This window comes from Dendrobium catenatum, unplaced genomic scaffold, assembly GCF_001605985.2.
Source record: "Dendrobium catenatum unplaced genomic scaffold, ASM160598v2 original_scaffold_71536, whole genome shotgun sequence".
Taxonomy (NCBI): domain Eukaryota; kingdom Viridiplantae; phylum Streptophyta; class Magnoliopsida; order Asparagales; family Orchidaceae; genus Dendrobium; species Dendrobium catenatum.
This window is the reverse complement of record NW_021389983.1, coordinates 987933-1012750: the sequence shown is the minus strand read 5'-3', so window position 1 is coordinate 1012750 and position 24818 is coordinate 987933. Positions and strand designations below refer to the sequence as shown.

The following is a 24818-nucleotide window of genomic DNA, read 5'->3' as shown; positions in this document are numbered from 1 at the left end:
CACAAACAAATCAAGATAAGGCTTGAAGTCTATATTCTTGATATTCATAAATACTATTATGGCATTAGTTAGTCTAAAAATACTAACCAAGTATTGATAGTGCACATAGCTTAAGCTAAAAGTTGTCTTTTCAATGCCACTATCCTTCACCATTACTTGATTTTATTAAAATAGATTTAATCTTTTTATTTTTTTTAGGTGCAAAAATTGGGATACAAAATTTTAGACGAACTTTGACTAATAATTTTTTAAAATTTTGAGTATTACAAATCCAACAACCACATCTGCAAAGGACTGAAAAGTGAAATCAGCATGAGGCGCAGTATCCAACAATATGAAAGTAGGAAGAAGAGCCTCCAAAAAGCTAAAGAGGCACCCAAATAGGTGGCAGCGACAGTGACCAATTTGGGGTTCAACTGAAGCCCTTGATGCGGATAATGTAGGAGATGGAATCAAGAAAAGGAACCACCAATGTGATTGTTAATAGAGAAGAGAACGCAAGCAGCAAAGATTTTGAGCGAGAAAATGTGAAAGAAAATTGGAGGGAAGAAAAATGGCAAGCAAGCAACATATATGACAGGACCACAACCCTAGACGAGAGTTGGCAAACATGAATTGGAACATCAAAAGCTACCCAGGACACAACATATATGCACAAGCGAACCACGTGCACGAGCGCATAGCGAGATATGAAGCATGAAACAGCACACGTAAGAGAAATGGAGTGCAGGTATGCCTCTTGCATGGGAAGAAGCGAGAAAGGTGAGAGTGCGATGGGTTTGGAAGACTATTTTTCCTTTTGTTTGAAAATATAGAACAGTAGGGGCAAACTAGGAGGCCCAAATCAGCCAAAGAGATTTCCGGACATCTTTAATTGAATGCAGAATTTGCAAACGGAAACAATTGATCAATAGGACCATTAAGGCCATCAAAATTCCTAAGATTGTGGTAGGTGAAACCGTGAAAAACATATGGCTGAACAGACATCCATCCAAATTGAGGGAGCAGAATTTGGAAGGTTGGACATCCACGAAATTGGAAGGAGCAGGATTGAAGGAATGGCATTAATGTAAATCCCAAAATTTATCCCAGGATTTTTACAATTTTATTCACATAAGCCCGTACTGCTAAAACTTTTGCATTCGATAGTCTCAAATATCATGCTTCAACAATTTTTTTTTTCAAAAATAGCTTTCAAGTCGGCACTCAATCAAGTTCTAGCCATACTGAATAATGCAAAAATAAATACCAAGCCACAAATTATCAATCTAATCACAAAGAAGCCTCTTGTTATATAGAAAGTTTTACCAAATAGTACGAATGATTACAGAGTTGAACAGTAAATGAATCATTGGTCAGGACCTAATTGGGTATCAGTGCAGAAATTTAATGCAATAAAACAATACAAGTACTAAATTTCATAATGCAAAAATTAATTGGTGGCATGCATACTTTTATATGTAAACAGTCCAAAACTTATATCTCAATGATAGCTTTAAAATGGGAAATATATTTCATTGGTATATTGGAAATGCATTTTAAATGGGCAGGTATTTACTTGGTCAACTTTATGCCCATCATAAAATGATCATTGTGGTTTCCGCCAAACAGAGTCTGAAAGTCAACAGGTTTTGCTCGCTTCTGAGATGCTAAATTTCCATCAATATTTTTGTCATCTCCAAGGACATCTCCCGCTCCAAACTCTTCAGAAAAACGATCCATGTATGCCACATTTCCCTGAAGCATGCCTTGTAAATTATAATCATGGAAGAGAAAAGAATGATATTTGGAAAGAATATATGAATATTATTTCACAAAAAGTCATTGTTCTCTAGCAGTGGTGTACCTTTACAGGCTTATTTTAATCTTAACATACCAAGATGAGCAGTTATAAAAAGAAAAAAAAAAAGCTAAACATACTTTGTGTGATAATGAAGAAAGCTGAACAAGCCTCTTTACCACTCGAAATGCAATGCTTGCAAGCGGTAGTAAAAGCATCACCTGCTCATTTACAAAGTTTAAAAAGAATTATATTAGAAAAATAATAAAGAAAATGCACCAGATGGCTCCACTTTCATAGTAATCAATTAGACAGATCATATATGGACTACTGGACTTCTAAATCAAATATGATAAATCACGATTCCCATGATTTGAGTGCATAGTTTCAGTGTAATTTGTTCAAGAGGTTCCAGCAATATGCTAAAAGGTGCCAACAAAGTATAGAAGAGGTGTCCAAGAAATGTTTTTTTTTTTTTTTTTAAACAAAAAAGAGAAGCTAAATGGTGTGCCTAAAAGAGTGCCCTAGAGCATCCAAGTGTCAATGATGTCTGACATATCAGTCATCTAGAAATGAATCTTTCTGAAAGGTACAGGATTAAAAAAGAAAGGAAAGAGAGAACATCTTAGAACACTTTCACAAAAAATACTATTATCCAGGTATATTAAATGATTGTTTGTTTGGATGGAAAAAGGAATGCAAGGTAAAAGAAATACAGTGTAAAATAAAAATAGTGCAAGGAAAATGATTTTGAGTTGTTTGGTTGAATATGCTACAAATGCATGAGTTCACTATTTTTGTTTGATTTGAAGTAAGAGAATGCAAAGTAGCATAGTAATCCATTAACAATAGTTGATCGGAAGTAGCCAGCAGCAAGGATAGTGGACAACGGCTAGCTATGGTGATGGTGGTCGATAGCAATTAGCTAAGGGGAGAGAGTGGCTGAGGCTGGTGATGACTAGCAGTGGATGCATCTGATAGTGGCGAGCATTGGCAGACGGTGAGTGTTAGCTGGCAATGGGTAGCAACGGCGGTAGTGGCAACTGACAGGTAGCAATGGGAGGCGAACGACAAGCATCACTTCTACCCAAGCTATGTATTTAATATTCACTTAAAATGGATTCCAAACACATTGAAAATGGACTAGAGGCTGAAGTCCAAATTCATTCCCAAAATACTTTGCATCAAAACCTCTATGTTTATTTTACACTCAAAATGCTGCCAACCAAACAACCCCTAAAGCAACATAAAAGATTTCCCATTAAGGATACAATGATTTACAAAGACTTACAAATGAGCGCCTAGCACCAGGATTCTTAATTATTTGTATAATAGCAAAATCAACATTATCATCATTTTTGTTGTATGTGATGTAAATGCAAAAAAAAAATTACTAGCAATCACAACATTTCAAAATAATACTAAGCAGAGTCCCAGAAATGATGCTAAAACTTCATTCTTACAGAACTCACAAACATGTTATTGGCAGTACTTTAAGAACAATTTAAAGTTATATGACGCCTTGAACCTACACTGAATCTTTACAAGCATCAGGCAATTAAATGTTTTATAGCGTAACAAACAAGACCCAAAACAAAGTTTACAAACATAAAAAGGCTACTTACATAACTTAGGCTAATCACCTGCAGCAAAAATATTTTTTTTCATGACCATCATAACATCAAAATCATCTACACAGCAACCAGCAATCTTATCATATCCACCATTATCATGGTTGAGTTGACGGTGTAGGCCAGCAAGGTTGATGCAGTCCTCCAGAAACATATTTAATGTGAGCATGGAAAGCTTGTAGGAACATAGTGTTGGAGAATTTTTGTCATCTCAACGAATTGGGATATTTTGTGATCGAGCACGATAGAAAATAATAAATCATCTCAAAGGAAAAAATTATTATTTTGCTATGGACTCAATAACAAAACCCACAATTTTATATTTTTAACATATATTTTTTTCTATTCAATATTTGATTAAATAGGATTTATTTTATTCTGGGGCACGGATGCCCCATAGAGGCAAGCCCCTATTGATTAATTACATCTCAAATATTTGTTACTTGAGAACATTTTTTTTTAAACTAGTGATTTATTTAGAGTCATCAAAAGATTAGCTAGTATTTTCATTTTAAAATTTATGAACTTGTTCAAAGATTTTGGTCATTGGGAATTTCAAGGGTGATGTGATTAACTTTAAATCAAATTTTTTGAATGGAGGCCAAAGAAGGAGAATGTAGGAGTACTTTATTCTGAGAAAACTCAGAGGTACTCAGACCATCCTATGTTGGACATTATATTTTAAAATAAGATTTTTGTTTAATTTGGTCAATTTGATCTAGAATGTTGGGGTTTATATTCCAATAACACATGTTGAAGAAAATGTATGGAATGTGCGAACTTACAAAGTGGCTGGAGTCAATAATAACCTCGGATCCTGGAGCTAAAGCAAGGACTACTAAAAGGTAGTGTCTCAAACCAAGTCTAATGGAGAGCAAGAGATTGATAAACCTACACCTCACAAGAGGCGTAAGTCAACCCAATCACTGGATTTACAACCCTACCTGAAAAGGGCTACCAACTAAACTCACCTAAACACTTTTAAAACCATGAGCTAGACCTTGTCTCAATGCATATGAAGATTAATGAGGCTATTTTTATTTAGAAAATAGGACTTACAACTTGGCTTTTAGGCCAAGATGCCTGATTATGTTGGTCATACTTATTAATAACGCAAAATAGCGCGCGCCAATGAGCGTGGCACAGCGCACTTACAGTGTTTATGCTCTCTCCTTGCAAAGGCGAGATGGAGGCAGGAGGAAGCCCGAGCTTGCTGTCTAAGTTACTCCGGGTGCTGTCTTCCGCAATCATGAGCTTCTAGGAGTTGATGTTTAAGGAAGAAGAGGCTCCACTCCCTCTATTGGCTACTGGAATGGAATGGTTACAACAAATCCTTCCACAAGCTCTAATCTTCTTCTCCGACTATCAAGATTGAATGAATGGCCGACCCTTAGCTCCTAAACCATGCACACAAGGAAAATAGGAAGAAAGTGTCGAAAAGCTCCCTGCTCAGCCACTTAGTTCGACAAAGACGTACACATGAGGCCTAGATGCCCGATCTCCCTCAAGTCGAGTCCCAAATCGCATACGAAGATATCCCAGTCGATTGAAATGTCCAGCCTTATCTGGTACGTGTGCACGAGAGACGGGCCGCTCCACTCGGCTCCTCTAGACACGCAGGATCGAGAGGATGGATGTCCGATCCTCACTCTTGATCGCTCCTGTCTAGACACAAACACACAGGGAACAAAACTCTTGATCGGTCTCCCGCTCCCCATCTCTTCACCTAAATAGATCGCACGCCAAAGTTGCCTGCTCTACCTAGAAGAGTCACACGCAAGCACGATGCCTTGGCCTTCGCTCCTCTTGCTCTCTCAAGTTCGGGTTGGATTCATGCAAAAGTCTCCTTCCGCTCTGATCTCTCTCATGAAAGCATGATGCCCTGACACGCAGGAAGAGAACCAAATGCCAGACATTTGAATGCTCGTTTCTCTCCTTTTGTTTTTGAAAGAGAGAACAACCGACCCGAAATAGAAGCCCTTCCTTTTTCTCTCATCTCATTCGTTCGAACACATGCAAATGGAGCCTAGTAGCTGCTAGAGATCACAAAAATCAAGGTAAAAAATATGGGGTCAACTGCCAATTCGATTCTAGCCACTTGATTTAGCTTCCTGATCTGAAAATGTTTGGAAAAGTTCATAAAAGTTGATAAACCATGGGCAGAATCAAATAAGTCAAAATGGGCTGAAATTGAATTTAAATTGAACTCAATTTGAATCTATTTGAGTCGATTTCGGTTCGAATTGGCTCGATCGAGCTAACTTGAAGAAATTAGGCTCGAATCGACACTGATTTAAGCCGAATTGGGTTTGATGGGGCTCAAATGAGCTGATCGGGTTCAATTGAACCCATTCGGGTCTACTTCAACTCAATTCAAGTCGAGTCGACACGAAAATTTTGCCAACACATAGCATGGGGTTGGAAGTACAACCTACAGTCTTCAGTCTTGATGAGCATTAACCAGACTCAACAATATTTTGGCTTTATCAGATGAAGTTTTGGAGAGCAAAAGGAATGCTCTAGCATATAACTGTTGTTAACCATGGTTGAAGTTTTGACAGGGCTAAAAGCCTTTTGTTTTGAAGGTAGGAATGAGTTAAAAGTTTTCAGTTTTGAAGGTATTAAGGAACCAAATGTAAATAGCACATTTACGCATGTTATCTGCCAAAATAGAAAGAAAAAAATATCAACACGAACCTTGGGACGAGTAAAACCTTGATCAAGGTAAAATTCACCACAATGAATCTCTTCACTTTTACTATTTTCATCTTTATTAAGTTTAGCATCATTCTTCAACACATTTTCTCGAATGCTGTGTATATGATTTAACTGAATGAAAGATCAACCTATATTAGTTAGAAAACTTGAAAAATTAATCTCATACGATATTAAAACAAAAGCAGAATGAAACAAATGTCAGAGATGTCTTCATACCGCATGCATAATATATGCATCCATGATACTTGAATCATCTTCTTTGCCTTTCAGATAAAATGGTCTCTTGTTACAATGCATTATATCTCGATAAGTATTGCCTGTCATAAGATACAACGTGGATAATTGTATGATATAGAAAGTTAAAACTATGAGTTAATAGGTTATTATTGAGATTACAAATATAAAACATACTATAGAGAGAAACATGAGACCCAATTAGGTTGGTCTACGAATAATAACTGTCAAACAAATCCCACCAATATATACCCCTACAAACAAGAAATAAAATAACAGGGAAAATTCTATTATATTAAAATCTTTCTTTTGAAGATCCATTTAATAATCCAATTAGAAGCATGAAAACCAAACTTCTGCTATATGGTTAATCCAATAAATAATAAGTACAATTAACATTTCCACATTAATATAAAAATCAGAGCATCTAAATGATCTATACATCTTATCCACCAAGACAAAAAAAAAATCAACTATTATAGCAATTCATACAAGAATAATCAAACTTGGCATTACATCAAATCATTAACTACATAACCTTAAATCACATTCCCAAGCATAAGAAGCATAAATCTGATCAATCCTTCTGCAAGGTTTGTAGACCTAGAGATTTAAAAGCACAAAAATTAATAGGTGCGAATTTACGAAATGTTTGAATAATTCCAACGAGCAGGGGCCCAAAATCACCAAGACTTCCACGGTTCCACCCTCTTTCCATCCTTTTTATCTGTCACCTCATTATCGATGGGATCTCTATAGCTTACTCATCAATTTGTGGATTATTATAATTCATCAGTAATTATTATTATGTTAAAACACCAATCCGTAAAATGAAATATTGCATAAATGTTTGAACGAAATACTCGATTACTTCTCTCAAATTCTTATCGTGGTATCATAAGAAATTACAAGTGTTCAATTGATGCAATTCTCTCTTCATTTTTCAACTAATTTTCTATAACTACAAACTTCAACATCGTATTGCCACAAATTGGTTCCATTAGTGCAGCCTTCATCACTGCTTTGTTATATTTCTTTCCTTTTCTGTTTTTTTGCTGTGAACATAACCACAAATTCTCTCTCCATAGACAACAATAATAGTACCCACATACCTTTGGTCTTGAGTTTTCTTGAAATAGAAAAATGCAATCAAAATCAAGCAGGAAAGTTGCAACACGTTTGTTCAACATACCAATTGAATGGAAAGAACAATCTAAATTGATTAGGATTATTTTATAGGTTCTTAAAGGGAACAATAAAATTGAGCCTTCTTCTCATGCCTTCAAAATCTTAAAAATGTCCATTTCCAACATCTGGTTTATTGATTCAAGAGCTATGATGCACCGACACTTCTTCTCAAAGAGGTGTGCAGTGTCCGACACCGTGTCCGACACGACACTCCTCCGACACGTGTCAAACACGCCGAAAACGTGTCTGATTAAAAAAATATTAAAAATAAATTGGACACGTGTGTCCGACACGCGTATCTTAAATATTTTATAATTTTTTTAAATATAATTTCTTATATTTAGCGAGATTTAAACTAAATTTCTTATTTCTTATCCACAACACCAAATCAATGTCTGCATTTAATACCCATTCAATGAAGATTCACATTTTCATTTCTCTTTGGCAGTGAAGGTATTTTCATCTCCTCTTTTTGCACAATTACAAATCTTTCTCTTGTTGAACCAGAGTTGAAAGCAGTGATATTCAATGATTATGATATTGAAGGCAAAAAATAAACCTCTAAAGCTAATCCTAGTAGTTTAAACTGGAATGCTTGATGTTGTAGTAAGTGATTATTTGCTTATATTTTTGCAGTTGTACTAGATATTTTGTACTAAATATTTTATACTATAAGCTAGACAAGTTATCATGTCATTCATTTATTATTGTTTGTCATTTTTAATATGATATTACATTAATATATATACACTATATAAAAAAATGTATTGTCGTGTCCGCGTCGTACCCGTGTCCTATATTTTCAAAAAAAAACCGTATCCCGTGTCCGTGTCATGTCGTGTCCGTGTCGCCGTGTCCGTGTCCGTGCATCATAGTTCAAGAGCTATATATCATATAACCAACTCCTCTCATAAACTTATTTCATATAAACCTTGTCCTAGTAACAAAATGATAACCATGGCAAATGGATCCTTGACTACCATGGCTTGTTAAGGAAATAAACTTATAAATAAATGTCTCACACTCTAAAATGCCCTCCATATATCTAAATTATTTACCGATATAATATATATTTAAAAACTAACTACAGATTCTAAGTACAAGATTATGTTTTATCCATCATATTATATCTTTCAGCATCAAGGCAAAAGGAGGACGATTGACTTTTTATAGAAAGGGATGGCCCGTACCAAGAACAAAAATAATACATAAGTCATCTTATGTTTATTCACCTCAACAAAATAACGTAATTGAATGAAAGAATTACTAGATACTTGCTACCAGAAACGCTATCCTTTGTCAACAAAATGCCTCAAAATAATATAAGAGGAAGCAATTTTAACAGTCGCCCACATCACAAGGCTGCTACCCATAAAGTTCCTTGGATTTAAGAGTTCTACACTAAGTTCTAAATAAATTCTACCACCATTTCAATACCTCAAATAACACTTTTTTACCAAATATTTAAAAGTGTTGCATTTGTTCATGTACATTTTCAAAATAGAGGAAAATTTTTTTACCAACAATAATATACATAAAAAATTCCAAATACATGAGATGACATGAATATTGTGCAAATATTCCTATGCATTATCCACTAGAGCTCAAAATTGATTGTATGTTGTTAATAATAGGTCCGTCACAAATGGGTGCTATTGACGATCATATCCACTAAGCACATCAACATAAATATATACACATTATATGTCTTGAGTGTAATGCATCAACAAAGGTATATTATTAACGTTAAAGTGTATAATCCCCCATAACTCGAAAGTTAATTACATCAAGGTTATATCAGAGCTCATGTTATGTTCTACTAGGCTTCTTAGTCTTTTTAGGAAAATTTCTATGGATAGATTTCATATTTATAGATGCTAGTAAATATAAATTTTAACATCTATTTATGCAACTTTCAATAATGATCATTGGGGGAATTCATATTCTCTATAGTGGAATTAATTATCATATTATTATTAAGGGGGGTTTGCATACATATCACAAATTCTAATATATTCACACATCTAACATCTAAGGCTTTATATAGTTATATAACACTCAAATCTCCAAATCACATCAAAAACTCCACTAATATTAACTTTCTTTGAAGTAAAAAACATATTTTAATGCCTATGTTTTAATGTGTTTTAGACATTAAAGTGGAACATAAATAAATATAAAGATAGATATGAAAATAAATAAGAATGTTATGACATGTATATAAATCTCCTTATTATTAAATGTTTGGAGACCACTCAATAGCAAATATGAGACTTTCCTCATTAAGGGATAAAAATGTACCCTTCCTCATTAGTGTACCCTTCCTCATTAGGGTTGTTCACTTCAAATTCGTGTAAAATATATTCATAATTAGTATGCATTATTCCATGTTTAAGTTATTAATTGATAGTTATCAACACTTCCCTGATTATGTAAATATCAATTAAGCATATTAACAATTGCCCATGAATTATTTTGACTTGATTATTGTGTTTGTTATTGCATAGCCTTACCTCTAATGTCTATCATATCATTGTAATGTAATTGAATCTATCTGTTTGTCCAAGTAATGGTGGATAATACACAAGGATAATGGCAGTGTATCTTTATTGTTGCACAGTACTGATAAGATTGTCAGCGATACCCACTTGATTGATATATTATTGGCTAGCTTGGCTTGACAGACCTGGTACTCAAACTGATTAATCTTGTCCAGGAGGTAAAGGAGCTCCATGCGGTTAGTGACAACCTTCCTTTAGATTTAGGGTATAACGAAAAACTGACATATACTATATAAGGTTGTTGACGAAAAATCCCTTAAGATATTCCTTCAAATGTAAATATGGCGTGGTTTTTCAGTTCAGCATAAAATTGCATTGATTGTCATTTACACAATGTTATTTATGGGCTCTAGTAAATGATTACAAGTGTTTAATACTTGACACTCCATTAGTTCTTGCTATATTATGAAGTTGTTCTAGTTGATGCAATAGTTAGAATAATTGTGACAAAATTACTTGTTAATCATGACATTCCGTTATTCTAGGTATTTAAGCCTTAACAAATAGGGTTTATGATAGGAAGTACTTGAGTTTGCAAGTAACCCTAAGGTAATACTTGAGTTCGCAAGCAAACCTACTCGAAATTAGTGAGAAAACATAACGCAAACTGCTGTTTACAGCAGAAAATCAGCACTTCGCAGCAGATTTCTTGGGGAAAACAGTAGAAAACTGAGAGAAAACAAAAGATTCCACTAGTAGATGGAGAAAATGTTATTATTTTATAAATTGAGAATGTCAGTGGATTTAGATGCTCTGAATTTAATATAGATGGAGAAAATGTTATTATTTATTGTATTAAATTTAAATTTATAAACTCACCATAGCGGACCGCTGTCAAAATTTTCCAAACCAAGTGGACGGATTGTTACAACAACACCTTAACTAGCCAGTGAAATTTTACTTCACTTTATTTTGAGCATAACCTTAAATGACATCAGACAGTAAATATTATCGTGTAAAAACTCTTAAATGCTCCCATTTAATCAATTTAGTTTACCAAAACGGTTCTTAAACAAATTCACGTTGGAAAAGGCATTAAAAAACTGGAGGCTCAAGATACTGCAAAGAAGGCAAACATGCTAAGGGGAGTTAAAAAAAAAAGGATATGAATGATACAACACAAATACCACGTATGAAAAACTTAATGCATAATAGACATTATATTATCTCATGTTGAATATCATCCAAGCCTGCATTATTCATTGAAACAACATTTGGATGATGGAACTGAAACATTTTGAAGTTCTTAAGCACTTTCCAGGTCCCATTCAGCTAACTAACAAAGCAGCAATTAAATATAATAAGAGATCAAACAGCATGTGTGTATAACCACTAAGCCATTAGCAAGAAACAAAAGAATACTTACAGAGTGAAAAGAAGAGCCTCCGCTTGGATAAACATGAATCCTCAAAATTGGAACTACAGTCTAAGTTCTTCCAATGGTTATAGAGCTTCTGATTTACCCCACAGAAAGGGTCCCCATTAAGCTCCTACAGCATGCAGAAGTGGCCAGAAATGTCAGACATTTACCAAACAAAACAAACAATCAAATCAAATCAACCTCCACAGTAAAATAAGGAAAAATAGCTAATAGGGGGCATCTGGTTAACTAAAAATAAAAATCCCGTTTCATTGGGGTATTCAGCATAATTTGGCTTGACTCAACAAAGATGAAACGTGTATGCCAATAAAAAATAGAGCGGGAAAAAGCTATATGCTTCACTGCTTTCTTACTTGAATTGGCCAAGTAAACATGCTTGTCAGTTAAACACTTAAACTTTGGCCATTCTTTAAAACGAGTAATATGAGCACAAATGGTTAGTATATGGTGACGGCGATAAGAATTTGAATGAAAACCAGTGGAAATCAGTACTAACTTAATAGGGGTGTCAAGAGCTTTGTACATTTCTTTATCAAACATTTAAGTGAACCAAATGATCTGCGCATTGACAAGCAAACCTAAATCTAAATAAAAACCAATCAGCTTTGTAAAAAATGACCTAGAACCAACAACAACATCAAGCCTTTGTCTCACTAAGTGGGGTCAGCTACATGAATCCTTTTTCGCCATTGTATTCGATTAAAAGTCAAATTCTCATCTAATTCTAATAAAGAAAGATCATTTCTAATATTTTCTAACCAAATCTTTTTAGGTCTACCTCTACCTTTTTTAACATAAACCAAATCTAATACGTCAACTTTCCCAACCGGGTCATCGAAGGTCTCCGTTTAATGTGACCAAACCATCTAAGGCGACACTCTCTAATCTTATCTTCCATTGGAGCTACTCCAAGCTTTTCACGTATATGCTCATTTCGTATCCTATCTCTAAGGGTCAAGCCACTCATCCACCTAAGCATCCTCATCTCTGCAACACTTAACTTAGTATTATGCTTCTCTTTTAATGGCCAACATTCGGCACCATAAAGCATTGCAAATCTCACCACCATCTTATAGAATTTTTCCTTAAGTTTGAGGGGGACTTTTCTATCGCACAATAAGCCCGATGCATTCCTCCTATTCAACCATCCAATTTGAATTCTACTGATAATATCCCAATCAATTTCACCATCACTCTGAACAATAGATCCAAGATATCTAAAACATGTACTCTTATTAATGACTTGATCGCCCAAAGTCACAATCCCCTCACTAGGTCTATTTCCACTAAAATTACACTCCATATATTCAGTTTTAGATCTACTCAAGCGAAAACCTTTAGACTCTAAAGATGACCTCCATAATTCAAGTTTACCTTCAACTCCCTCTCTAGTCTTATCAACAAGAAGAAAATCATCAGCAAAAAGCATGCATCAAGGTACATCCTCTTGCAAATGTCTAGTGATAACATCCATGACTAAAGCAAAAAAATATGAACTTAAGGCTGATCCTTGATGTAATCCAACCGAAATAGGAAAATACTTGGTCAAACCACCTTGTGTTTGAACACAAGTAATAGCTCCTGCATACATATCTTTAATGATTTGAATATAAGCATTATTAACTCCTTTCTTTTCAAGAACTCTCCATAGCACTTCTCTTGGAACTTTATCATATGCTTTCTCTAAATCAATAAATATCATATGTAGATCTTCCTTATTCTCTCTATATTTCTCCATCAAACCTCTCAATAAATGTATGGCTTCCATAGTAGACCTACCCGGCATGAATCCAAATTGATTTTGAGAAACATTAGTATTACGCCTCAACCTATGCTCCATAACTCGCTCCCATAGTTTTAAAGTATGACACATTAACTTAATTCCTCTATAATTCGCACACTCCTGTGCATCACCTTTATTCTTAAAAATAGGAATTAAAACACTCATTCTCCACTGATCTGACATCTTTTTAGTCTTCAAAATAGTATTAAAAAGTTTAGTATTAAAAAGTTCAGTAAAAAAATGACCTAGAACCAAATAAAACAAATTAAAAGAATGAGAAACTATCATTGCTATTGGTCTAGTTCAATTATTTGATTAGCAGTTGTTCCTACACCCATCGAGTAATGATGGAGATAAACTAAAAGAAATTAAGATAATAATTAAGATAATAAAATATATAAACAGTATCCTCATCATCATCACGCAACTTTACAAATTCTCATGTTATATCTGGTCCTACTAACTGTTTTCTGAGGTATTAAACCTATTTCAGCACAGGTCGCTTTGAGCAACTAAAATCAATAATAATTTTTATTGGAAATCTAAAAAATTGCTCAGAAATTCTCATGATAACAGAAAAAAAAAGGGGAAAGAAAAGACTTGCACGATTAAGGGATTACTACACCATAGATAAATCTTGTCCAGTTCCCACCAACTTAGACATAGTCATCTCCTTTACATGCATTTTCCATTCCAGCTTCAACTTATCTTTCGTTAACTTATCAACCTCTTCACTTGTTAAAACATGTCCAAAGTGGCGCTGGAAACAACTGCATCCAGAAAAATTTAATTTATCCCATCTTAAGTATAAAACAATAAAAGAAAAATGAAATAAAAAGTAATTGCGTCCATACCCAAATAAACATTGTATATAACAAACATCAAACTGCAAAAAACTGCAGTGCTAAAATTTGTTTCACCTCAGAAAAGGATAAATTAATTAACAAAAAGAGTTGAATGACATGAAAGTTTGACACAAAAAGTTCAAGTCTTTAACAGCCATTATAAGATGCCATAATTCCTAACAGCATTTCATGAGATAAATTGAGTCGATCAAGAAATCGAAGTATGATGACAGTAAGGCATCGATAACATTGCACGACCAACATTCAATAAAGTTCAATGAGGATCTAAGCAAGACAAACTGAAGAATATCCTTCAAAAAATAACTTTAAACCAATCGTCACTAGGTAAATGCTAAACTTTACTATATTAATACTAAAATACTACGATTAACATAATTTGATTTTATTTTACTTGTAAATACTTCCACAATGTATTAAAGGATTCATGTCATGATTATTCAACAAGTTTTATGCTGGCTGACAAACTAACGCAACCCTCCACTTTTCTCATCCAGGACTTGAGACCTGGCAACGACAGTGTTTGCCATTAAAAAATGTTGGCGAGACCTAAAAAGACTTGGTTAGAAAATACTAGAAATGACATTTCTTTATTAGATTAAACTGAGAATTTGACTCTTAACATAACACAATGGAGAAAAAGGATTCATTTAGCCAAACCCACGTAGTGGGATAAAGGCTTCATGTTATTATTGTTGTTGTTGTTGTTATAAATACTTCTACAAAATGAAGCACAAATATAATATTGGAAACAGGAGAAATCATTTATGAGATGCAACAAACTTTAAAAAAGGTGGAACAAAGATATAGAAAGGAATGATAAGACAAAAAGGAACCGCGTGTGCAAAAATAGAAATATGTAGGCAATTGCACGTTCGCATAATTAAAACTAATTGTGTACACATATATGTGAACATCCACATGAAATCATTTGCACCTTCACACATAGACATGTAAAGAATTACAAACATAAAACTTACAAAAGCATTTTTATAGTTTTAGGGGAAAAATTAACAATAATAACCAATAATTATTCAAGAAGGGTACTTGGAGTATCTAGTAAGCATCCAGCAACTGCTTAGGAAAATTTCAAAATATAGAATTATTGATACAAATATGATAGTTTGTACTCATTGAGAATCCATCTCTTCATTGTAATTCCCTAAATTGTCATAAACGTGTTTTCCTACTACTGTCGCAGCATTTGTTCCCACCATTGCCATTGTTTCCCACTATACTGTAGCAATTGCCACCCTTCTCAAGAACAGACGGCTTCTTGATTTTTGAAATCCCCCCATTACAACCTCACTTCTTGTTTGCGTTCCGCTAATATGGCAAGTGCCTTTTCCTTTCTCGTTGGATTGCTATCGCTGGAATTAGTTCCTAGTTCCTACTCCAGCCATTATCTAGCATCCAAATCTTCTGCTGCTTAATATGTCAGTAAAAAATCAGATTTCATCTACATCCCTAAATAATTATGAAAGTAGAATTTATGGAAGGGCTTCTATCACTGGAATTAATGAAAGGTGAAATAAAAACTTGTTATTTAAAGTAGATATCTATGGATTTTAAAGACTTTGAAGGCTAGTAATTAATGATAATTCTTAAGAATTCAAAATAATGTCAACCTATTTTTTTCTCTAATGTTACAATTTAATAAGAGTTTATGATATTTCAGTTTAAATCTATTAGGATTTTATTTGATTTATTATGAATTTTATAAAATTATAGGTAAATTAAAAAAATCTATTTAATCTAGAATTAGGATTTGATAAATTTTATTAGTCAAATAAACTCCAAATCTTATAAGATTAAAACCATAGGTTATGGACGGCAAAAAGATTATTCTCAAAAAGTTTAAAGTCAATTGAATTTAATTTTTATTTAATATTTTTTAATATTTAAGGTTTTATATTTAGAAAATTAAGAAATGGGCTTCTTGATTTCTAAATATCTGCAACAAGTCGTTTTGAATTCATAGTGGAGGACACAGTTTCTAGTTTTTCTCTGGTGCTTCCCGTCCTGTAGCAATGTTAGAGAGAATCAATGAGAATGAAAATTTATGCAAGAGAGGGAGGCAATGAGAGAAATGTAAAAGATTTGATAGGGGAGATAGAGGGATATCTGAATAGGGTTAGAATAAAGGAATTTTCATGAGGGGAGGCATAAAGAGAGGAAGGTGAAAATAGATGAATATGTAGGAAATTTTCTTTTATATTCTTAATTATATCATATTAAGTCTTAGAGTTTTATTTATAGAAAAAAAATCCTAAAAGGTGATTGCAAAGAGAACACTAAATAAAAATAAAAAACTATTTAAAATTTGAGAAATCCAAACAAATTAAAAAAACAAAATGTTTCTTGACTCATCAATCACTAATAAAACAACAACAACAACATCGAGACTTTATACAACTACGTGTGGTCAGCTACATGAATTTTTTTTCTCTATTGTGTCATGTTAAGAGTCAAATTCTCATTTACATCTAATAAAGATAGGTCATTTCTAATATTTTCTAACCAAGACTTTATAGGTCTACCTCTGCCTTTCTTAACATAGGCCAAATCTTACTAATACATCTATTCTCCTAACCGGGTCATCGGAAGGCCGCCGTTTTATGTGACCAAGCTATCTAAGGAGACTCTCTCTATTCTAATCTACCTTTGTAGCTACTACAACCTTTTCATGTATATGCTCGTTTTATGTCCTGTCTCTAAGAGTAAAGCCACTCATCCATCTGAGCATTCTCATCTCTGCATCCTTTAACTTAATATTATGCTTGATCGCTAATAAAGCATGAAATAATAATTAATCTCACCATTAATGTTGAACATATCTTTTGATCAGATGGTCAATATTGATTCTCCTAGATATGAAGAACTTTCCTAAGGAGAGAGTTCAGCCTACTCATCACATCGATTGAGAGATACAATGCAACTCATTATTTTCTATGTAAGAATAGTTTGATGGTGGATGATATTGCTAGTTGAAGGGCTTATTGTTGAATCTAAATTAGACTAGTGGATGATACCCGACTGTACTAACATATATGCCTAATGAGTTAAGAACCTATTAGTGAGAATGGAGAGTGCAAAGAGAAAAAAGAAGAAAGTAGGCTAGCAGAATTTCTACTATCTCAATCAAGAATACAAGAGAGGCTCAAGAGATATGCAAAAATTTTCAAAAAGGTTCTTCTCCACCCTTATTTATAAGGTTTTGATGGCTACAAGAAAGGTTATACAAAGAAAAATAAAATGCAAGCTATACAGAATACCCTTACAATGCTACACGCTAATTACATGTCGCCTCCTGATTGATAGTAGGATGATGAAGTCAACGATTAGGGGAGTTGTCTGTCGGTAGGCGAGCTCGAGAGAGGCGAGTAGGCTCAGGTAGAGTCAAAAGAGGGGATGGACTTGTGGTTAGAAGGTCGTCCTAATTGGTCAAAGACTAGCGTAGGAAGCTTGAAGTCGCCTTGTTGAGAAAGGTGAGCAGAGATTTTTGCAGGGAAGAGTCCTCGAGCCTGATAATAATAGTTGAATGAAGTGTGGAGTCTCTAGGGTAGGAACATTCCTAGCACAAAGTCTATCGAGTTCGAAGGAGGAGGATATGACTAAGATGAGTGGTGATATGTTTGCTCGGCAAGGAACTCCTTAGTTGCCATGCATTGGGTGAGCTCCTTGACGGATGTGGGTGAGTGATGTCCGCCGTTCTCCTTAGGCAAGTTCCTCTGCTAGTCCCAAGTGAGTCATTTGAGATATTTACTCCTGAGAGGGAATGTCCTTGTCATGACCCAATCGCTATTTATTAAAACCTATTATAATCTTATCAAATATTTTTTTCTACATCTAGAATTGATATTGCAACTAATTTTTCTAGTGGGGATGCAAATTGGCTTTGTCAAACCTAATGTGTCAAGCTCATCTCTTGGTCCCTTATTTATAAGCTTGGCTCAAGGTTTCACAACAACAACAACAACATCAAGCCTTCTTCCACTACGTGGGGTCGGCTACATGAATCCTTTTTCTCCATTGTGTCCTATTAAAAATCAAATTCTCATTTAAATCTAATAAAGAATGATCTTTTCTAATATTTTTTTTAACCAAGTCTTTTTAGGTCTACCTTTATATTTCTTAACATAAGTCAAATCTAATACCTCTACTTTCCTAACCGGGTCATCAGAAAGCCCCATTTTATGTGACCAAATCATCTAAGGCGGCTCTCTCTAATCTTATCTTCCATTGATGCTACTCCAACATTTTCATGCATATGCTCATTTCGATTCCTATCTCTAAGGGTAAAGCCACTCATCCAACTGAGCATCCTCATCTCTGCAACACTTAACTTAGTATTATGCTTCTCTTTTAATAGCCAACATTCAGCACTATAAAGCATTGTAGGTCTCACCACCATCTTATAGAACTTTCCCTTAAGTTTGAGGAGAATTTTCTATCACACAATAAGCCCGATGCATTCCTCCACTTCAAGCATCCAACTTGAATTATGCTAATAATATCCTTGTCTATTTCACAATCACTTTGAACAATATATCCAAGATATCTAAAATGTGTACTCTTATTAATGACTTGATCGCCTTCCAAAGTCACAATCCCCTCACTACGTCTATTACTACTAAAATTACACTCCATATATTCAATTTTAGATCTACTCAAGCGAACACCATTAGACTCTAATGTTGACCTCCATAATTCAAGTTTACCTTCAACTCCCTCTTTAGTCTTATCAATAAGAAGAATATTATCAGCAAAAGCATACACCAAGGTACATCCTCTTGCAAATGTCAAGTGAGAACATCCATGACTGAAGCAAAAAGATATGGGCTTAAGGCTGATCCTTGATGTAATTCAACTGAAATAGGAAAATACTTGGTCAAACCACCTTGTGTTTGAACACAAGTAATAGCTCCAACTAAATAGGAAAATACTAAAAAAAACTCACATGCAAGCAAAATTACATAGCAATGCTTAATAAATGCTTTTGTAAAATGAATAAAACTAGCTAACTTGTGTCTTATAAAGGTACAAAGAAATTATGAGAGTTCTTTGAAAATGAAGCTTATAGTGATGAAATCTCTAGAGACTTTAATTTGAGTTGGTGGGCAACTTTGGTTGCTTGGGCAACTTCGATAGCGACTGATGTGTTGAATTTAATTGATTTTGGGGTTGAATATTGAATAGTTGTGTCGAGTAGCTTTAATAACATGAATTGGCAAGTACATTAACAAGATCATCTTACCTCTTTAGCTTCATCAACTCTGCGGCAAGTTGATTTAATTACTTGATAACTTACTTGAACCTAATTTATGATAATGGTGGGGTTTTATTAACTTGGCCTAAGAGACATTGGTTGAATACAATGTTCGGGCTTAGCAAGGAACACAATATTATGACAACCACTATAATCCCTCTCTACTCTCCCAAACTCTTCAATTTCCACACATCTCTCAATCTAGTTGTTCATTTTTTTTACCTTTTGGCCTCTATTGACCACCATCTGCATTGTCAACACATACTTTACCTTGGTCATTGGACCAAGATGGCAGTCCCCTCATTGGCTTAGAGAAGGATTGACAAACTCCAATTTGTTTTTATTAATTTCTAAATGAAATATCTATTAATTTTGTAATACCAAAAAAATAAATAAAGGATGTATCATAAGAGCATAAGAATGAGCTCTACAAAAAATATTCTACCCTAGTGTAATAAGAAATATTAACTCACTAATCTTGGATAGCATAAGAGTTTCTGCCTCGTAAGGAAGGCACAATGACTTAAATCCCCAAACATGCATTCTTCAAGTATTAATGAATCAAAGGAAGTCTAGGCAAATTAATTATATTTTTTTGATAAATTGTTCACAAATTGAATGCACTATACTAGAATTACAACATTATGAACTTTTTAAAATTTCTGAGAGTAAAATGCAAAAGAATAAAACTAATTCCAATAGAATAAACAGCAGTCATGATGAAAATGACAAGATGAGAAAGATGTAGCTCAAAATAGCATAAAGACGATAATGACTACGCCAAAATAACTATATGGATGAACCAACAGCAGTGGAATAAAAAAAGAACCCTCAGAAAAAATAATAGCAAACAAAATTTCTTTCTCACACAAACAATACCCTACATCAGCTGGTAAACAATGTTCAATGTTACTTATTGCGCAAAGGGTTTTTCTTGAATTTGTCTGTTGCTTTCAGGAATAGATTATCAAATCTATCATATATCATGTGTTCAAAAAAGAAACCGTCACTTTTGGGAGAAAAATCATGTCATGTTGATGATTACAATTTTTTTTATTAAAATTGTTTACTATTTTAAAAAAATCAAAGTTAAGTTTTATCAAACAATAACAATGCATTGAGATTTGCAAAAACATAGCAAGACTAACAAATATTACAAGCTTATTGAACAAGCATGAAACTTGATAGAAAGCTTTCCTTCAAGGCTCAAATATTCGTTCACAATTGAAAATTTAATCAAGAAATGTATCCACAATTCCTTTCAATGCTTACAATTACTAGCATATACCTTACTTATAAAAGGGAACCTTTACCAAACGTATGCATGGCCTTAGGAAATCTAATTTTGTTTGAAAATATATGAGAGAAAGAATATTCAAACTATGATGAAAAAGATTCAGTTGATGCAATCCCCAAAAAATTCAAAAGATTATGACCATCTCATTTTCTATGAAGCAGTTTTTATTTCCATTGGCTCTATGATTCCTTAGTTTCACATGAGCTTGTACCAGTTAAATCCATGTCGGATATTGTTTGTGCCCAAATTACACTGTACAAAAATTTTTATCTTGATTTATTCAAAACCTGGATCACAAGCTTAGATCACCAATTCATTAGTTTAGAAAACAATGTATTTAACTAAAATTACGAAAACTTTCATGGTTAAATTGTAAATATTAAAAAAAAAAAACAAGTTCAGCTTTTCATATTTATCTTGCAAAGGTTAAGATTAGAACCTGAAAAACTTGCTGCATGGCTTCAATTCACTTCCTAAACCAGATTGATTGGACTCCATTTCTGTTGCATGAAATTAATCTTATGTTATCAGTTAAAGGTTCACTAATAATTGATCTTGATGATTCAAAAAAACATAATAACTTGCATTAACAAATATCACAATGAGGCAATCTTGCTGATTAAAAAAGAACAAAATTCATAATATGAATACATCATAGACTCTAATTAAGATATGATAAAAGTACCAGCTTGAGACTAGCATATTAAGGATAATAGAAAGCCTAGTTCATAAATTTAGGAAAAATAGAAATATATATAACCATTAACAAAATAGGATTCCAACTTTAGCGAAGAGATGAAGTGGTTTAGAGCTAGGCATGACCTAGTCTTTTTTATTATCAGATGTTTATAGGTTGAACCAGAGGTTACCCTGCCAGACACACAACATTGCAAACCAAAAGCTTACACATCAAAATACTAATTAATTTGAATATAAAAAAACAAAGTAATGTCAAACAACATAAGCTTCTGACCTTTTCAAAACTTATTCAGTTTTGTTTTGCTTGTAGCCGACAAAAGAAATTTATTATTATAAAAACAACAATAGCATTACTTAGCAGCGCTTCATAATTGTGATGAATAAGCCAAAATAGTCATCCACATCAACTTATTATGTGATGATTATGATCTATAAACAATTTATTGCCCCCTTGTCATTGTTTAATCATGCATGAAGGTGCATATCAACGATAAAGCACAAAGAAAAAAGAATTAGAGCATTACTATCTAAACAACGTATTCAGAATTTAAACACATTGTTATTCCTTCAAAGCTTAAGAAGAAAAAATGCACCAAATATGACAAAACAAGCACTTCATATCATAGCATGAACCTAATCAATCTCAACGCACAATAAAAGAGCCAAAAAAACCAATAAGAGCGGGGGATCATTAACCAAAAACCTCAAAACCATAGAAAGCCTAACTAATCAGCAGACCCAACACAGTCACACACAAATAGAACAAAAGAAAAACACTCACTTCAGGCAAAAAAAAGGTGCCTCACCTTTCGATCTCTTGGGACTGGGAACGTTGTCATTCCCATTTGCGGCATCAGACCTACCTCTCTTGCGAGCTGCATCGTCTGGGTACATGTCAGCAGAAAAATCAATCCTCCGTTTCCCTCCTTTTGCCGTAAATCCCGGATTTACTAAATCCTGCAGTTCGGCGGATTTACGGGATTTGGCCGAAGAAGCGCGCGAAAGGAGAAAGTTACCTTCAGGGGCTGTTTGGTATCGAATTTATCGTGGGATTTAAGTCGGATTTACGCTAAATCCAGCCAAACGGTTTTTGTGCGCGCGTTAAATCCCGGATTTAGGATTTACGGCTTAAATCCCGGATTTACTAAATCCCTCGGTTCGGTGGATTTAACGAGATTTAACATTAGAAGCGCGCGAAAGGGAGAAAGTTAACTTCACAGCCAGCGAGCTCCTGTTCTTGCTTCCGATCAAAATGTCCTAACTTCCGATCCGACAAGAAGGGAAAGTCGTCGAAGGAGCGAAGTCGAACAGCCACGAAGGAACCGAAGTAGCGACGCGCGCAATCCGTACACCTTCTGCGAATCAACGAAGCCGAACAGCAACGACGAAAAGAAAAGATGAAATACAAACCTAGACGCCTCAAACTTATTATCGATTAACTTAATTTATATAATTTAAACCTAGACGCCTCAAACTTATTATCGATTAACTTAATTTATATAATTTAAACCAATAATAATTAAGTTATTTAATTAAATAATTAATAGTATAATTAGTGCATAAATTAATTATCTAATTTAACTTAATTGATTAATTAATGATATAATTAGTAATTAAATATTAATATAATTAGCTTATTTAATATTTAAACTTTCATTTTGGTCCATGTTAGTTTGTAATTATCTTTGTATTGAATTTTCGATCACTTTATATGACCTAAAATTGGTTTTATTATGTTTTATGCAATAATCTTAATTTCATAAATATCTCCTTTAAAATTAAACGCCTCAAAGTTATTATGGATTAACTTAATTTATATAATTTAAACAAATAATAATTAAGTTAATTAATTAAATAATTAATAGTAGAATTAGTGCATAAATTAATTATCTAATTTAACTTAATTGATTAATTAATGATATAATTAGTAATTAAATATTAATATAATTAGCTTATTTAATATTTCAACTCTCATTTTGGTCCATGTTAGTTTGTAATTAATTTTATTATGTTTTATGCAATGATCTTAATTTCATAAATATCTCATTTAAACTTAAATCCCTAACCGCCATAAATCCTGATATATGTTACCAAAAGTTTTCTCCAGATTCTACAAGAATTTAACATTTAAACAGCAAAACAGTTTTAGCGATTCAACAACATTTCGGACTTTACTTAAATCGAATTATACAGGATTTATTAAATCGCAACTTGTTGCCAAAACAGCCCCGTTATGAGCGAGCGGCTCCCGTCCTATATAACTCGATCGAAGGAGCTAAGTCGAACACAAACGAAGGAGCCGAATAAGCCACTCGTTGCAAATATTACACCGGCGGAAGCTTAGGGACAAACAGCAACGACGGAAAAAAATTGAAAAAAAAGCCCTAGTGTCTTACGTTTAAGCTACATTAATATAATCTAAGAATATTCTATTAATGTAAATTTTAAATATAATTAATAATTATATTATAATTATTTATATAAATTATTTAGCTAATCTAACTTAGTCAAATAATCAGTAATTACAAACAATAAATATCCTAACTAATTTATAATTATATTAAATTATTAAATATATAAATAAATATATTAAATAATAACATAATATTCTTGTTGATTATTCACTTTGTACTTGCAAAACTGTCATCGATTTGAGTAGTGAATATTACCGTGCCTAATGTGAAAACTAAAGTACATTTCAATCATATTTCCAAAAAAAGTAAATTTAAATCATTTCAAAAATTAAATAACAATAATAAATTAATGAATTTTAGTTAGGATGCAACCTGATTAAAGTCGCCCCCTATAACTGACTACTACTTTCTACCAAATTTCATTTGATCGTTAACTCAAGACATCAGACTATTAAAAACTTACATCCAATACTTTAAGAAGAAAATTTAATAAAACTAAAATATAACATATTATAATTTATATCAAACACAATCCCCTGAAATCCTTATATAATACACTGACAAATTAGTTTCACGAAAGATTTAATAACATTTATCACTTAAGTTGTCGAATGTTTTATGGAAAGTTTAACAGGCTCCTAAAGAGACTGTTTGGCGTATCCTGATTCGTATGTTGGGATTTAAGTCGAGTTTACGCTAAATCCAGACCAAACGGTCTTTCTTGTGCACACGATTCAAATCCCAGGGATTTCATAAATCCCGAATTTAGGAATTTACGGCTTAAATCCCGGATTTACTAAAATCCCTCGGTTCGGTGGCATTTAATGGGATTTAAGCCGAATAAATGCGCAGCGAAAGGAAAGCACCTTCACAGCTAGCGACGTCCTGTTCCTGCTTCCGATCACAATGTACGTAACTTCATCGGAACAGGAGCGGAAAGTCGTAAGAAGGAGCGAACAGTTCGCATAGCCAGGATCGAAAGAAGCGACATCGTGCAATT

The 24818-nt window shown here is 33.6% G+C and overlaps 1 protein-coding gene across 3 annotated transcripts in view; it reads right to left on the bottom strand.

The window, feature by feature from the left end:
- LOC110108953 (digestive organ expansion factor homolog) overlaps positions 1–22802 on the bottom strand; it is a 90374-nt gene extending 67572 nt beyond the window's left edge. Inside the window, exons 1-9 of one of the 3 annotated variants that reach the window (XM_028691811.1) lie at positions 22421–22802; positions 22211–22288; positions 21145–21205; positions 13902–14046; positions 11479–11602; positions 6346–6446; positions 6109–6240; positions 1921–2001; positions 1559–1737 (exon numbers count right to left, since the gene is read on the bottom strand). In XM_028691811.1, the coding sequence (XP_028547644.1) occupies positions 1559–1737; positions 1921–2001; positions 6109–6240; positions 6346–6446; positions 11479–11602; positions 13902–14046; positions 21145–21203 (821 nt within the window). In that variant the 5' untranslated portion in view covers positions 21204–21205; positions 22211–22288; positions 22421–22802. Of the gene's footprint in view, positions 1–1558; positions 1738–1920; positions 2002–6108; positions 6241–6345; positions 6447–11478; positions 11603–13901; positions 14047–21144; positions 21206–22210 lie in introns of all 3 variants that reach the window. The other 2 variants (XM_020839820.2, XM_028691812.1) reach the window with 2 other exon arrangements.
- Between the last annotated feature and the right edge of the window lie 2016 nt (positions 22803–24818).